The sequence below is a fragment of the Elephas maximus genome, chromosome 25 (genome assembly GCF_024166365.1).
Source record: "Elephas maximus indicus isolate mEleMax1 chromosome 25, mEleMax1 primary haplotype, whole genome shotgun sequence".
NCBI lineage: Eukaryota > Metazoa > Chordata > Mammalia > Proboscidea > Elephantidae > Elephas > Elephas maximus.
The window spans coordinates 25294543-25308198 of NC_064843.1; the positions used below are offsets into that span (position 1 = coordinate 25294543).

Here is a 13656-nt window from a genome sequence, read left to right on the forward strand (position 1 = left end):
CATCCTCTCACCCCAGCCCATTGACATTTATTGGTGTTTTCTCTGCTTTATACACAAGGCTGTGGAGGCACAAAGAGGATAGAGCTTGTCAAGGACACACAGGCAGTTTAGCACCAACAGGTGCTATTCCCATTGACAAAGTGTTCTGGTCAGTGGTCCCTGTTCTACTTGCTGTTTTTCATCCTCCTCCTTTTCCAGCAAAGGGTACAGACATTCTTCTAGTCTTTTCTAGAGGTGGTGATGCCCATCTCCACGCAGGGCCCACCCCTGCTGATGGGAGGGGCATCTGCCCCTACGTACCTTGAAATGTGCTTCCGACTCCTCCTCCTGGGTTGAACTGGAGGGAGAGGGGGTCGCTGACTTGCTCCCTGGGGGTGATGGGGAGCTGTGGGTGATGCCGCTCCGGATGCCCATCTGAGAAATGAGCTGGGATTGGCTGAGGGCGCTCATGTGGCTGGCCAGCATCCCCGGGCGGCCCAGCAGGGGCCCTGGCCGGCCTGAGTCGTAGGCAGCAACCTCCGAGTGGACCATCTCCTGGATCTAAGAGGAGGACAGGGCATTTTGAGTTAGAAGAGATCTGCCCCACCACACCATCACGTCTGCATTTAGGGACTCGGGGGAGGGGGCATTGTAGGGGCGACATCAAGGGTGGCCCGGCTCCACTCTGGGCTGTGGCTTCCCCATGGGTCTCCAGGTGGAGTGGCCACCCCATTCCACTTTGACCCCTGCATGAGTGGGTGCACCTGTGGGGGTTCTTCTACTCCTTGACAGTTTGTCATCTTGTTGGTATTCACCCTAGATGAAAGGTGAGTATTTCTGCCCTTGCCAGACAGCTCAGTCCAGTTGTGAACTAATCACCTTATGATACTGAGTCTTCTCTCCTGGAATGTGCTACGTTTCTGCATTCATTCACTACACAGCACAAAGTGTACAGATGCTGGAAACTAATTGCCTTTTGAATCCTGGTTCTGTCATTTATAAGCTGGGTGACTTTGGCCAAGTTTCTTAACCTCGCTGTGCCTCAGTTTCTTCATTGGTAAAATGTGGATTATAATCAAACATACCTATAGGTTGTTAAAGGATTAAATGTGCCTGGAATTAAAACAAAACAAAAAACAGTTGCTGTCTAGTCAATTCTAACTCATGGCAACCCCATGTGTGTCAGAGTGGAAGTATGCTCCATAGGGTTATCAATGGCTGATTTTCAGTAAATTGCCAGGCCTTTCTTCCAAGGCACCTCTGAGTGGACTGGAACCTCCAACCTTTTGGGTAGCAGCCAAGCATGTTGTGTTAACTGTTTGCACCACTCTGCGACTCCACCTGGCACACAACAAGCTCTATATTGTATAAGGGTCTGTGAAATGCATAAAATAAATAAATCCCTTGATAAAGTTTAGCATTTTTCTTCCTAACTCTATTCACCAGGATAGTCTCTAACTGGTTAACTTTGGAATACAAGAAAGCTATTGACTTTTACATATAGGCATTTCTCATACTAAACACATATTTAGCATAGTGTGTACTTTTAACCTACACATTATATACAGACACACACGGTAGGGCAAGGCATAACAATTTGCACACTCATAATTATTTTTATTTCCTCTGTATCTGTGGTTTTTCCCTCTTTCTAACCTGAGATATTGAGTATCCAGGTTTTCCTCCACTTTTCTTTATTAGGCAAGCTAATGGGTTTTCTTATTATGCGAGTTGTTTCTCTTCTCCTTCAAAGAATCAGCTCTTAGATTTATCACTTCTACTGCTTCTCTGTTTTCTAATTCTGTAATATCTAATTTTATCTTTATTGATCCCTACCTCTGCTGTATAAGGGTTTACTATTGTCACTCCCCTCTCAATTCTGAGTTGCATGAAATTTATTTTCACTCTTTAACTTTTCGTAATATATTTAATGCTATGAATTTTCCTGAGTATAACTTTAACACTTCTCATAGACTTCATCACATAAAAAGCTTTCGTTATTATGACTTTCAATTTATTTATTTCCATTTCATTTCCTCTTTGATCTAAGAGTTGTTTAAGAAGAGTTTTTAAATTCCTAAATGGTTAATTTTTTTGTTTTCTCTTTTTGCTTACCATCATATTTTCGCAAACAGCGCACCCATGTAAATAATGTGTGCACGCATATAACGCGGGGCACGTCTCGCTTATGAAAATGGTGAGGTGGGGTTTGCGTGGTTGGCAAAAATGTGTGCGTTATTTGTGTAACATACTGTGATTTCTAGAAACTAAAATGATCAAAGAATATGCTCTGCGTTATTTGCCTTTTGAGAATTGATATGCACCATTGGCATCAAATCACGCTCACTTTTCTCCTGTCTTTGAATAAAAACTTCCCTTAGCTCCAGGTCTCCTAAAAGCTTCTGTCCCTGCGCAAACTTCTTCAGAGAAGAGTCTATCCTCGCTATCACTAGCTCCTCTCCTCCCAGTGACAACACATCTGGAGTCTGTCCTCATCAAGACCCCTATCACTTTAATCATCTTCATCGCTCTCAACACCATCTTCAGCATCAGGAGGAAGAAGAGGACAAGGAGGAGATAGAGGAGAAGGGGAAGTTTTTATTAAGCATTTACCAGGTGCCAGAACCAGTGCTAAGCATTCCCGTATGTGACTCGTTAACCACCACAACTACCCTAAACCAAAAGACCAAACCCATTGCCATCGAGTCGATTCTGACTCGTGGTGACCCCACTCCATAGGGTTTTCAATGGCTGTGATCTTATGGAAGTAGATTGCCAGGCCTTTCTTCTGCAATGCCACTGGGTGGATTAGAATCGCCAACCTTCTGGTTAGTAGCAGAGCACAAAGCATCTGTGCCACTCAGGGGCCCCACAACTACAGTTGAAAAAAAAAAAAACCAAACCCATTGCGGTTGGGTCAATTCCAACTCATAGCGACCTTATAGGACAGAAGAGAACTGCCCCATAGGGTTTTCAAGGAGTAGCTGGTGGATTCAAACTGCCAACCTTTTGACAACTACTACAGGAGGCAGGTAATGTAATCATCCCCAGCCGAGGTAACCAAGGCTCAGAGAGGTTCAGAGATTTGTTCATGACGGCATAGCAACTAAGGCTGGAGGTGGCTTTCTCCAGACCATTACATTTTCTCCCTAAGCTAGGAGGATTCCCCAAACATGCCTCTGTCCTCCAGCCCGGGGGCTGATGCCTACCCTGCAGCACTTCCCCTTTGCGAGGGCTCAGCACTGGGCTGTCAGCTACCTCTCCACCCAGGCCTTCTCAGCTTCTTCAGCCCATCCTCTGGCTCTGTCCACCTGCCCTCCTCTCTCTTACACTCCCCTGGGTGAGTCAGCTGCTTCTGCATGGATAACTACAAACCAGGGGGCATGATTCTAAATTCCCATCTTCCACCCAAGAAAGTGTTTCATATAAAGCCAATTACTGGCTTTCAAAAAAAAAAGGTGAACTCAGAGGAGAGGGACAGAGAGAGTCTGATGACCACGTCCACCCCCTGCAAACCGTTCCCGGAGTACTCCACAGCTCACAGGGCCCCTACCCAATCAGAATCTACCCCCTCTGCCCAACATGCTCAGTGATCATTCCCTTTTGTCCTAGTCAGCTACAGCAGGTGCTGTGGGGGCACTGCCTGTGTGCCCTTGGCCTAGATTGAAGGTTACTGTCAGAGGGTCACTGTCCATGCTAATGGTTTCCAGTGTCTCCTTACCTGAGAGCATTCTCTAACCCGAGGCAGGCTGGAAGTGCTGAGGAGCTGAGGTCTTAGAAGTGACCTTCAACAGATGAGGGACATGAGTTTGTGGCTAAAATCTTGGCTTCTACTGCCCTCAGTGTGACAGTTTTGAGGTGTATTCTATCCCATAGTTGTTATCCTTGGGTGCTGTTCAATCGATTCTGACTCAGAGCGACTTCACGTGACAGAGTAGAACTGCCCCATAGGGTTTTCTAGGCTGTAATCTTTACAGAAGATCACCAGGTCTTTCTCCCATGGAGTCACTGGGTGGATTCGAACTGCTAATCTTTTGGTTAATAGCTGAGGGCTTAACTGTTGCACTACCAGGACTCCTTAACATCCTGTTGGTGTTGTTTTTGTTGTGTGCTGTCAAATCAATTCCGACTCATAGAGACCCACAACTACAGTTGAGAAAAAAAAAAAAAAACCAAACCCATTGCCACTGGGTCAATTCCAACTCATAGCGACCCTATAGGAGAATAGAACTGCCCCATGGGGTTTCCTAGGCTATAATCTTTATGGAAGTGGATCGCCAGGTCTTTTCTCCCATGGAGCAGCTGGTGAGTTCGAGCCGCCAACCTTTTGGTTAACAGCTGAGTAATTAACTATTGTGCCACCAGGGCTCCTTAACATCCTATTAAACTCGAGATTATTACAACTCGTAGCGACCCTACAGGGCAGAGTAGAACTGCCCCCATAGGGTTTCCAAGGCCGTAAATCTTTACGGAAGCAGTCTGTCATACCTGACTGTCATACCTTTCTCCTGTGGAGTGGCAGGTGGGTTTGAACTGCCGACCTTTCTGTTAGCAGCCAAGCACTTAACCATTATGCCACCAGGGCTAATTAACACCCTATTAACTCCACCCTCCCCAGCTTATGGCCTTTCTTCCCTTCCTGGTCTCACCTCCCCTTCCTTTGAAGCGCTTCCTGGGATCACCCTTCAAACTACTTGTACCCAAACCTTTGCGTCAGGGTCTGCTTTTAGGGGGATCCCAAACTAAGGCACCAGCCCTCCCCCTACCCCCCAGCCTGGCTTCCTTGGGCCCAGGCTCCATGCGGGGCACCAGGGTGGTCCTTCTGGGGTATAAAATGTCCCCTCCATGCTTAGAATCTTTCAGGGGCTCCCGTGTCCCCCTGTGGGATGGCAATGCTCTGGCCTTGTAAAATGCCCTGTAAAGATCTGCACAGTCTCCTAACTCCAGCTCCTGGGGACACGTGGGCTTCCCTCCAGGATGGGAACCTCTTACCCTCTGGTCACTGTCCTTTTTCTCCATGTCATCATCCTTCGAGGCTCACCAGAAGCATGACCTCCTTGGAGAAGACTCCCCTGACCTCTCTCCCCTCCTGCTTCCTCTGACTGTGCCCTCTACCTAAGCCTTTCCCAGCATTCCCCAGGTGTGTCTCCCTCACCTGCTTATGTGCAGACACCTGCCTGCCAGCACAGGGCAGAGGGCTGGCACCCAGCCGGTGCTTCCGACATGTCTGGGAACCAAAGGAATGGAGCCACCCGCTTCCCTCCTGGAAACATATGGCCATACTCAGGAGTACATCTGCACCCACTCCAGGCAGGATGAAGCACAGGGAACAGTAAGGAGGCAGCATTGTGAGCCTAATGAGGTTCGCCTGGTATAACAGATTCTCAGGGCTGCAGGCACACAGAGCCGCTTTTCACAAATTCCCCACTCGCAGTCTCTCCAGAGACAGCCAGTATATGCTGAGGGTAACCCCGCTCAGTGGGGAGAGAAGAAGTCACAGCTTTTCCTTCCCTCCTTCTGCCGCTGCACAGAGCTAACGCCCCGCCCGCTTCCTTGGCAGCTCGAACAAGGTGTCATTAAACACAGCTTTGCATTTTGCCTGGGGAATTGGCACGTTTCTTCCCGTGGAGGCAGCAGCACTGTTCAACTGTATTCTCTCAATTAAACTGCTGCCTCAGAGGGTCCAGAAACTTCTCCTTCATTTCTGAGCACAATCAGGCCCCAAAGGAACATTACCAAGTCGCTGACCAGCATTTTACAATCCCTCCCACGGTCTCAGAGTAGCCCTCTCCAACACATTCTAAGGTTCCTATTTTAGAGAAGATGGTGGTGCAATGGTTAAGCGCTCAGCTGCTAACTGAAAGGTTGGTGGTTTGAACCCACCCAACAGGTCCCCAGGAGAAAGACCTGGTGATCTGTTTCTGTAAAGATTAAACCCCCCAAAAACCCTATGGGGCAGTTCTACCCTGTCACATGGGTTCGCTAGGAGCTGGAATTGACTCGATGGCACCTAACAACAATGCAGAAGATGGTAACAAGAGTAATAATGACAATAAGACTATTATGTTTAGTGAGTGCTTACTATGTGCCCCATGCTAGGACCTTCACAGACAAAGCTTTGACATAAGCACTATTATCACTCCCATTTTACATTAAAGACACTGAGGTGGAGTGACTTTCCCAAGGTCACACAGCTAGGAAGTGGGAAGACCGAAGTCTAAGCTCTTCGTACTGCTCCCGCACAGATCTTAGTGGCTCTCACATGGCTGGAGGCAACAATGAGCCTGCCCTCATGGGGCAACGGGTGGCCCTCAAATGAAAAGATAACTTTACACAGAGCCCAGCACACAGTAGGTGTTCAACATGAGGTTTCCTTCACCCCCTCATGAACTTGCTCAAGGTGTGAGCTTGAACCAGATCTCAACTGGGCTAAGAAGAGGTCAAAAATAACAGAAGGTTCTAAAAAAAACGAGCAGAGAGTGAAGTAGAGAGGGGGGCTCCCATGACAATAAAAACAACAGCACAAGGCGTGGCATAGCCTGATGCTGATCAAGAGTTGGCAAACTTCTTCTGTAAAGGGCCAGATGTTAAATAGTGTAGGCTTTGAGGCCCAGATGGTCTCTGTCGTAACTACTCAATTATGCTGTTGTAGTGCAAAAGCAGGAGACAATATGTAAATAAGTGGGTGTGACTCCATGCCAATAAACCATTATTTACACAAACAGGGTGGTGGGCTATTTGGCCTATGGCAATAGATGCCCAAGCTCTACGTTACACGAATAGAAATACACAAATGGTAGCGGTGCTTCCCTTCATTTGGTAGCTACCATTTGCCAGGCACTGACCTTCTGACCCGTTGTGCATGGGAGGAAGGTTCGTTTATCATCAACATTTTACAGAGGAAGAGGAGTCTCAGGAAGGGAAGTAACATGCCCAAGGTCATTGAGTTGCAGGTGATAGAGGTGAGATTCACATCAAGGTCTGTCCAGTTCCCGAGCCTGATCCTTACGTTCTGTGCCGTCAGCCCAGCCTCCTGTTGAGCATGACCTCAGCCCACACCTGCCCAGTATGCTCTCCCTCGGCTCAGCCCTGCCCTGGCCATCAGCTGGGCTCTAGTTCTGCCCCAGCTGCCAACCTTGCATCCCAGCCTCTCTCTAATCCATGCAGCCACAACCCCTATAGTGAATACCGTGGTGCACCACCAATCTCTTGCTTCAGGACCATGACACTCAGCACCCAGCTGCCAGGAGTGTTGGCTGCTGACGGCTCACAGCTGCATTCCTCCCCGGGCATCCCTTTAGGTGATGGAGCTGCCTCACTCAAGATTACCATCCCTCCCAAGGGCCGGGCTGCATCCACTGATGTGGGGTGCAGAAGCCCAGCCTCCCCGCCTCAATTTGGGACATCTTGAAAGGCGCATCCCAGCTCCAGAGTTCCCCATGGAATCGGCTGAGGCCCCTGTAGCAATACATTATGGTTCACATTCATTCTCTGTGCAACCCTGCCTCCTTTACTCTTCATGGGTGATGCTCCAGAGGTGCTCCCCAATAAACTTCCTGCGGACCACCTCCATCTGTTTCCAGGGAACCTGACTGATGACAGCCCCTTGCTGGCCCCTGCTAACTCCTCACTCAACACGGTCAAGTTCTCTGTACCTCCCAGACCTTGGACAAGGTCCCGCTGAGCAGGGGCAAGGACCAGCCACTGGCTGATGAATTCAACATGCCCCCTCCATTCCTGGAGCTAACCTTGTTGAGCATGACCAGATGTCAAGTCCAGATGCTGCGTTCAGAGAATACAGGGTTGACCAAGACACATCCCTTCTCTCAAGGTTTGGGTGGTAGCGATGGGAGCAGTGGGGGCAAGACCTGTGCAGATACCCCCCACCCAGTCTGGAAAAGAAGTGAAGTTCTGAGAGGAAGTAAAGTCTACACTGGGTCTAGCAGCTGATCAGGAGTAAGCTGGGGAAGGAGGGGGAAGGATGTCCGGGAGGAAGGAAAAGCCTATGCAAAAACCTGGAAGGGGAAAAGGATGGAGCAGCACCCTTTGGAGGTCAACAGGGATCAATAGTGAGGGGCCTTGAATGCCAGGTTGAGAAGCCTCTCCCAGGCCAGTAGGGAGCCATCAAAATGTTTTAAGCAGGGGAGAGGTGTATTCAGGATGATCCTTTGGAAAGCCCATTCTGGCTGCATATGGACAACGGAGTTGGAATAGGAGGGAGGCCATGTGTGGTGCAAATGGTTTAACCAAAAGGTTGGTGGTTTGAACCCCCCCAGAGGCACCCTGGAAGAAAGACCTGGTGATCTGCTTCCTACAGTTCACAGCCTTGAAAGCCCTACGGAGTACAGTTCTACTGTGCAATACATGGGGTTGCAATGAGTCAGAATCAACTCAATGGCAGCTGTTTTTTTTTTTTTTTTAATAACTTTTATTGTGCTTTCAGTGAAAGTTTCCAAATCAAGTCAGTCTCTCACACAAAAACCCATATACACCTTGCTACTTACTCCCAATTGCTCTCCCCCTAATGAGACAGCCTGCTCTCTCCCTCCACTATCTTTTTTTGTGTCCTTTTCGCCAGCTTCTAACCCCCTCCACCCTCTCAAGTCCCCTCCAGGCAGGAGATGCCAACATAGTCTCAAGTGTCCACCTGATCCAAGAAGCTCACTCCTCACCAGCATCCCTCTCCAACCCATTGTCCAGTCTAATCCCTGTCTGAAGAATTGGCTTCGGGAATGGTTCCTGTCATGGGCCAACAGAGGGTCTGGGGGCCATGACCACCGGGGTCCTTCCAGTCTCAGTCAGACCATTAAGTCTGGTCTTATGAGAATTTGGGGTCTGCATCCCACTGCTCTCCTGCTCCCTCAGGGGTTCTCTATTGTGTTCCCTGTCAGGGCAGTCATGGGTTGTGGCATCTGGTTTTTGGGTAGCTAACCAGGAGAGGTGTGGACGATGGCAGTGGCCAAAGGGTGGAGAGACCTGGGTTGGTCTGAGAGGCTCTTAGGAGGACTGACAGTTGACTGAGTGGGATGTGGGGGATGGGCAGTGGCAGGAGCTGAGTGAGACTTGGGAGAAATGGTGACAAAGGGTGGGTATGGCTGTTCTTCGAGGCAGACAGAGGAGGAGGAGCAGGACTGGGGAGAGGGAAGGTAATGAGCCCAGGCTGAGATGTGCCAAATGTGGGGAGCCCACAGGGCATCTAGGGAAGGAGACATCGCAGGTTCTGAGGATTAGGACATGGAACTGTTGGGGGTCTGCTGTTCAGCCTACCACCCTCTGCAATCAATGATGTGGTAAGTCACTACTAGAGCGCCCCCATGCCAGCCTTCTCTGGGGCATACTGCTCTCTGAGATTTCCTCCTGCTTTAAAAGTCAGATATTTGAAAATGATTTCCTTTCGGGGGAAAAAAAAATTCCAACACAGAAGAAAAGAAAGCCAATCAGAAGCCATTTCCAATGCCTGTCCCTCACCCCGCAGCCTCATCAGTAAGTATTTCTAATAAACTTTCACGCTTGGTGGGAGATCCTTCGCATGCTGACAAATTCCTCCTGAAATTTGAGATGTCTTGCTCAGAGTAATAGCTACGGTGCACAGGTGCCCAGCTGCTATTGTAAAATCAGTAAGCATTTAATTGAAACAAACGACCATAATAATAGTACATTATCCCTGCAGGCCGAGTGCTATCACAGTTTTAATTATTGAGTTAAGAGACTAATTTATCCTTTTGAAGCAACAGCCCCATTCCTGGTTACACTGATCATCCTGTTACAAATATGAAGACTCCAGCAGGGAAGGATGGAAATGGAAAGCAATTTGTCCCCTCCGAGGCTGCTTTTCTCTTGGAAGAAAGGTTTGCAAACATGCGTTGCTGAGCCACTGGGTCTGGGACTGCTCAGCTGGGGGTGTGAGATTTCTATGCAGGTTGGGTGGTGGGCTGTGGTCCTTCTGCTTCCTATTTCGAGGATGCAGACCATTACTCCTCTGCTCGGAGCCTGCACTAGCTCCCCACTTCATTCCGAGGAAAAGCCAAAGTCCTTCCTATAGTCATGGCCCCTATAAGGTCGCCCCGCCCCCATCACCTCCCTGGCCTCCTCCTTCCTCCTCTCCCCTCACTCTCTAGGCTCCAGCATACTGGCCCCCTTGCTATTCCTTGAAGGCCCAGGCACGCTCCATCTCAGGGCCCTTGCTCTATCTAGCTCAGTGTGATTTTGCCCCTAAGGGACATTTGACAATGTGTGAAAATATTTTTGGTTGTCACAAGTTGGAAGATGCTACTGGCATCTAGCGGGTAGAGGCCAGGGATGCTGCTAAAAAAATAATCAAACCCACTGCCGTTGAGTTGATTCCAACTCATAGCAACCCTATAGGACAGGATGGAACTGCCCCGTAGGGTTTCCAAGGAGCAGCTGGTGGATTCGAACTGCTGACCTTTTGGTATAGCAGCCAAGTTCTTAACCACTGTACCATCAGGGATCCAGGGATGCTGCTAAACACCCCATAATACACAGGACAGCTCCGTGCAACAAAGAAGTATGCAGCCCAAGTATGGTGCCAAGGCTGAGAAACTCTACAAGTTAGCTGTTCCCTCAGCAAGAATTGCTCTTCCCCCCAGATACCCACCTGCTCACTCCTTTACTCTTACAAGTCTTTATTCAAATCTCACCTTTCCAAGAGGCCTTCCCTGACCATCCTACCTATCAAGTCGGTTGCCATTGAGTTGATTCCAATTCATAGCAACCCTATAGGACAGAGTAGAACTGTCCCATAGGGTTTCCAAGGCTGTAATCTTTACGGAAACAGACTGCCACATCTTTCTCCTGAGGAGCAGCTGGTGGGTTCAAACAGCCAACCTGTCCATTAGCAGCCAGGTGCTTAACTACTGAGCCACCAGAGCTCCTTAATTCTGCCTATGGCATGACCTAATACCATACCCCTTCCCCACATCCACCCCAGCATTCCCAACCCCATTTATGCTTCTGTTCCTTTTCTTTTCTTCCGAAGCACTTATCATCTACTAACACGCTCTAGGACTCAATCATTCATTGCTTATTATCCTGCTCCCCCCTGCTAGAATATAAGTTCCATATGGGCCAAAACAAAAAGATCCTTGCCCATAAAAAAAAAAAAAAAATTTTTTTTTTTTTTATGGGCAAGGATCTTTTTGTTTTGGTCACGAATCTATCTTCAGCACCTAGAACAGCGCCTGACACATAGTGGGGGTTCAATGAACGTTCACCATTCGTTCAACTGATAGCAACTAATAGCAGAGGAATGAATGTTTGAATGAATCCTTGTTGAATGAATTATCTGCCCGAACTCTGCCTTCCCTTCACCTCCCACATCCACTTGTCTGACACATGCATCTCCTCATTATCTCCCCAAGCCACCCCTCTTCTCGCCAACCTCGCTGCAGCCGCCAGGGTTCAGAGTCTGTTTATTTCTTCTGGCTAATGGAAAAGGCTCTCGACAGGCTGCTCAGGCATTTCTCCAGCAAGCAGCTTTGGGTAATCCCCTTGGTTTCTTGAAGGCAGATACTGACGCCGGGGGTCTGCCAGAGCCCCAAGCCCATATGGCAACTGTCCATGAGCCACAGACCCTGGGCCACAAAGAAGGCAGAATCAGGCCCTGCCATTCAGCAAGCAGCACCATGTCCATCCGGACAGACAGCCAGGGGAGTCGACCATGCCCATACAGTGTTGCCTGCACCATTAGTGCACCCAGTATCAACAAACAGCGTGGTCCCTGCAACACAGTGCATTCCACCACCACCACCACCACCCCCATTAAGTGGAAGCTCTGTCCAGGCATACGCGGTTCTTCCAGCGTGTTAGTATTTTGTGCCACCAAGTAGCAGCCGCTGAGCAGAGGACACTGACACAGCTGGACCCAGCAAGCAGTTAAGCGCTCTTCCCAATGTCCACTCACTCGCCTTTTTGCTCCTGTTCCCTGTTGGTGTCATGCCCTGGCTTCAAAGTGTGTACTGCATGCTTCTCCCCAGTCTTTGCGCATTTTGCTCTGGTTTCCATAACCCAGCAGCCAAACTGTGTCCTTCCACCCCCTGCCACCAAGCTACCTTCCCAGTTTCTTCCAAGGCTTTATTTAGTAAGAATTTAACGAGTATTTTTTAACTGTGCTGATGTAGCCATTAGGACTGTGATGGGCTTTTGTTAGTGCTCTGGTTACAACGGTGCATAGACCTTGAGTGGTTTGTCCCAACTCTATCTTTCCGATACGCCCTGTTATTTTTAAGATTTTGCAGGTTTTTCAGGAAGGCATCTATGACATTGTAACAGAAATGTCTGTGTTTATTACATACCCACTTCAAGTCCACCCAGAGGGGCCTTGGAAGAAAGGCCTGGTGATCTACTTCTGAAAAATCCGCCACTGAAAACCCTGTGGAGCACAGCTCTACTCTGACACACATGGGGTTGCTACATGTCAGAGCTGACTCACCGGCAACTGGCGATGGGCTACGTGCCAAGTATTGTGCTAAGCACTGGGTGAGTAAATAACACAGGCACAGTCCCTGCTCCATGGAGTTTATGTTTCATGGGGAAGACAGATGTTCATGAATTCAACACCCAAGTCAATATACGGTCACAATGGTGATGAGTGCTAAGAAGGAAAACCATAGGCCGTCATGAGGCTGTAAGAAGGGGGCCACAGCAGACTGGGGGTTCAGGAAGGGCCTCTGTCTGGTTGGAGTGAAGGACAGTGGATGGGAATTATAAGCTTAGAGAAGCAGCAGGGCCAGGCTGGGAACGGCCTTGAATACCAGGTGAAGATGCCTGGACTTTATCCTGAGGGTCACTGGGAACTCACATGGGTTTTAGGCAGAGAAGAGACTTGTATTGACAAATGCCGGTTTGGCTGCTGAGTGGCAGGTGGCAGTTGGCCGGGGAGAAGTGATGTAAGCACCAACTGAAACACAGACAGAAGCAAGAGGTGGGCATGAGAGGTGCTAAGTGGGAGACTGCAGTACGTAGAGTTGGTTGTGGCAGGTGGTCAAGGATGACACATCACTGATGATGGTCACAGCTGGTCACACAGGAGACGAGACATGTCCAGATAGGTGGGGAGGAGTGGTCAGCTTTGAACAGGCTAACCTGGGGCACAACATCCAAGTGGGTAGACCTCCAGGTGGTACCAGGTTGATGGCACGGTCAGGTAATCAGGAAGGGGGACTGAGCAGCAGAGGCCGGCCTGGGTTCCCCATGGTACCCAGCCACGATGGTGGAGGATCAAGCAGAGAGACAGATGCTGGATGGGCCCACAGAGGCAACTGAGAAGGGGCAGCCTAAGCAGTGGGTGGAGCACCAGGGGCACATTACATTGAAAAAGCAGAAGAGGGAGAAAGTTTTGGGAAGGAGGGAGTGGGCAGCTGGCCTAATACAGCCAAATATCAAGTCTGATAAGACAGTACGTGCCCAGTAGACTTGGCAATATGGAGCTGCCATGCCCCTAACTGGAGCATCTCGTAGTCATGGTGGTGGCAGAGGCCAGAGTGAATGGAAGGGGAGGAGATACGGAAAACAGTGTTGACGATTACACCTGGAAGCTCCGCTGGCACCACACTGGAGAGTGGGACAGTGGGCCTGTGTCCAAGGGTGACACTCAGGGGAAAGTAAAAGTGTGGCAGTGGGGCGTGCCTGTCTCAGTAAGGCCCCCGTGGGGACCTT

General features: G+C 49.3%; 1 protein-coding gene across 5 annotated transcripts in view; it reads right to left on the reverse strand.

The window, feature by feature from the left end:
• The window catches only part of TOX2 (TOX high mobility group box family member 2), a 155928-nt gene that overhangs the window by 11228 nt on the left and 131044 nt on the right, over window positions 1-13656 (reverse strand). For all 5 annotated transcript variants that reach the window (XM_049868893.1, XM_049868896.1, XM_049868892.1 and 2 more), the window contains one exon: window positions 301-540. In XM_049868893.1, the coding sequence (XP_049724850.1) occupies window positions 301-540 (240 nt within the window). The remainder of the gene's footprint in view (window positions 1-300; window positions 541-13656) is intronic.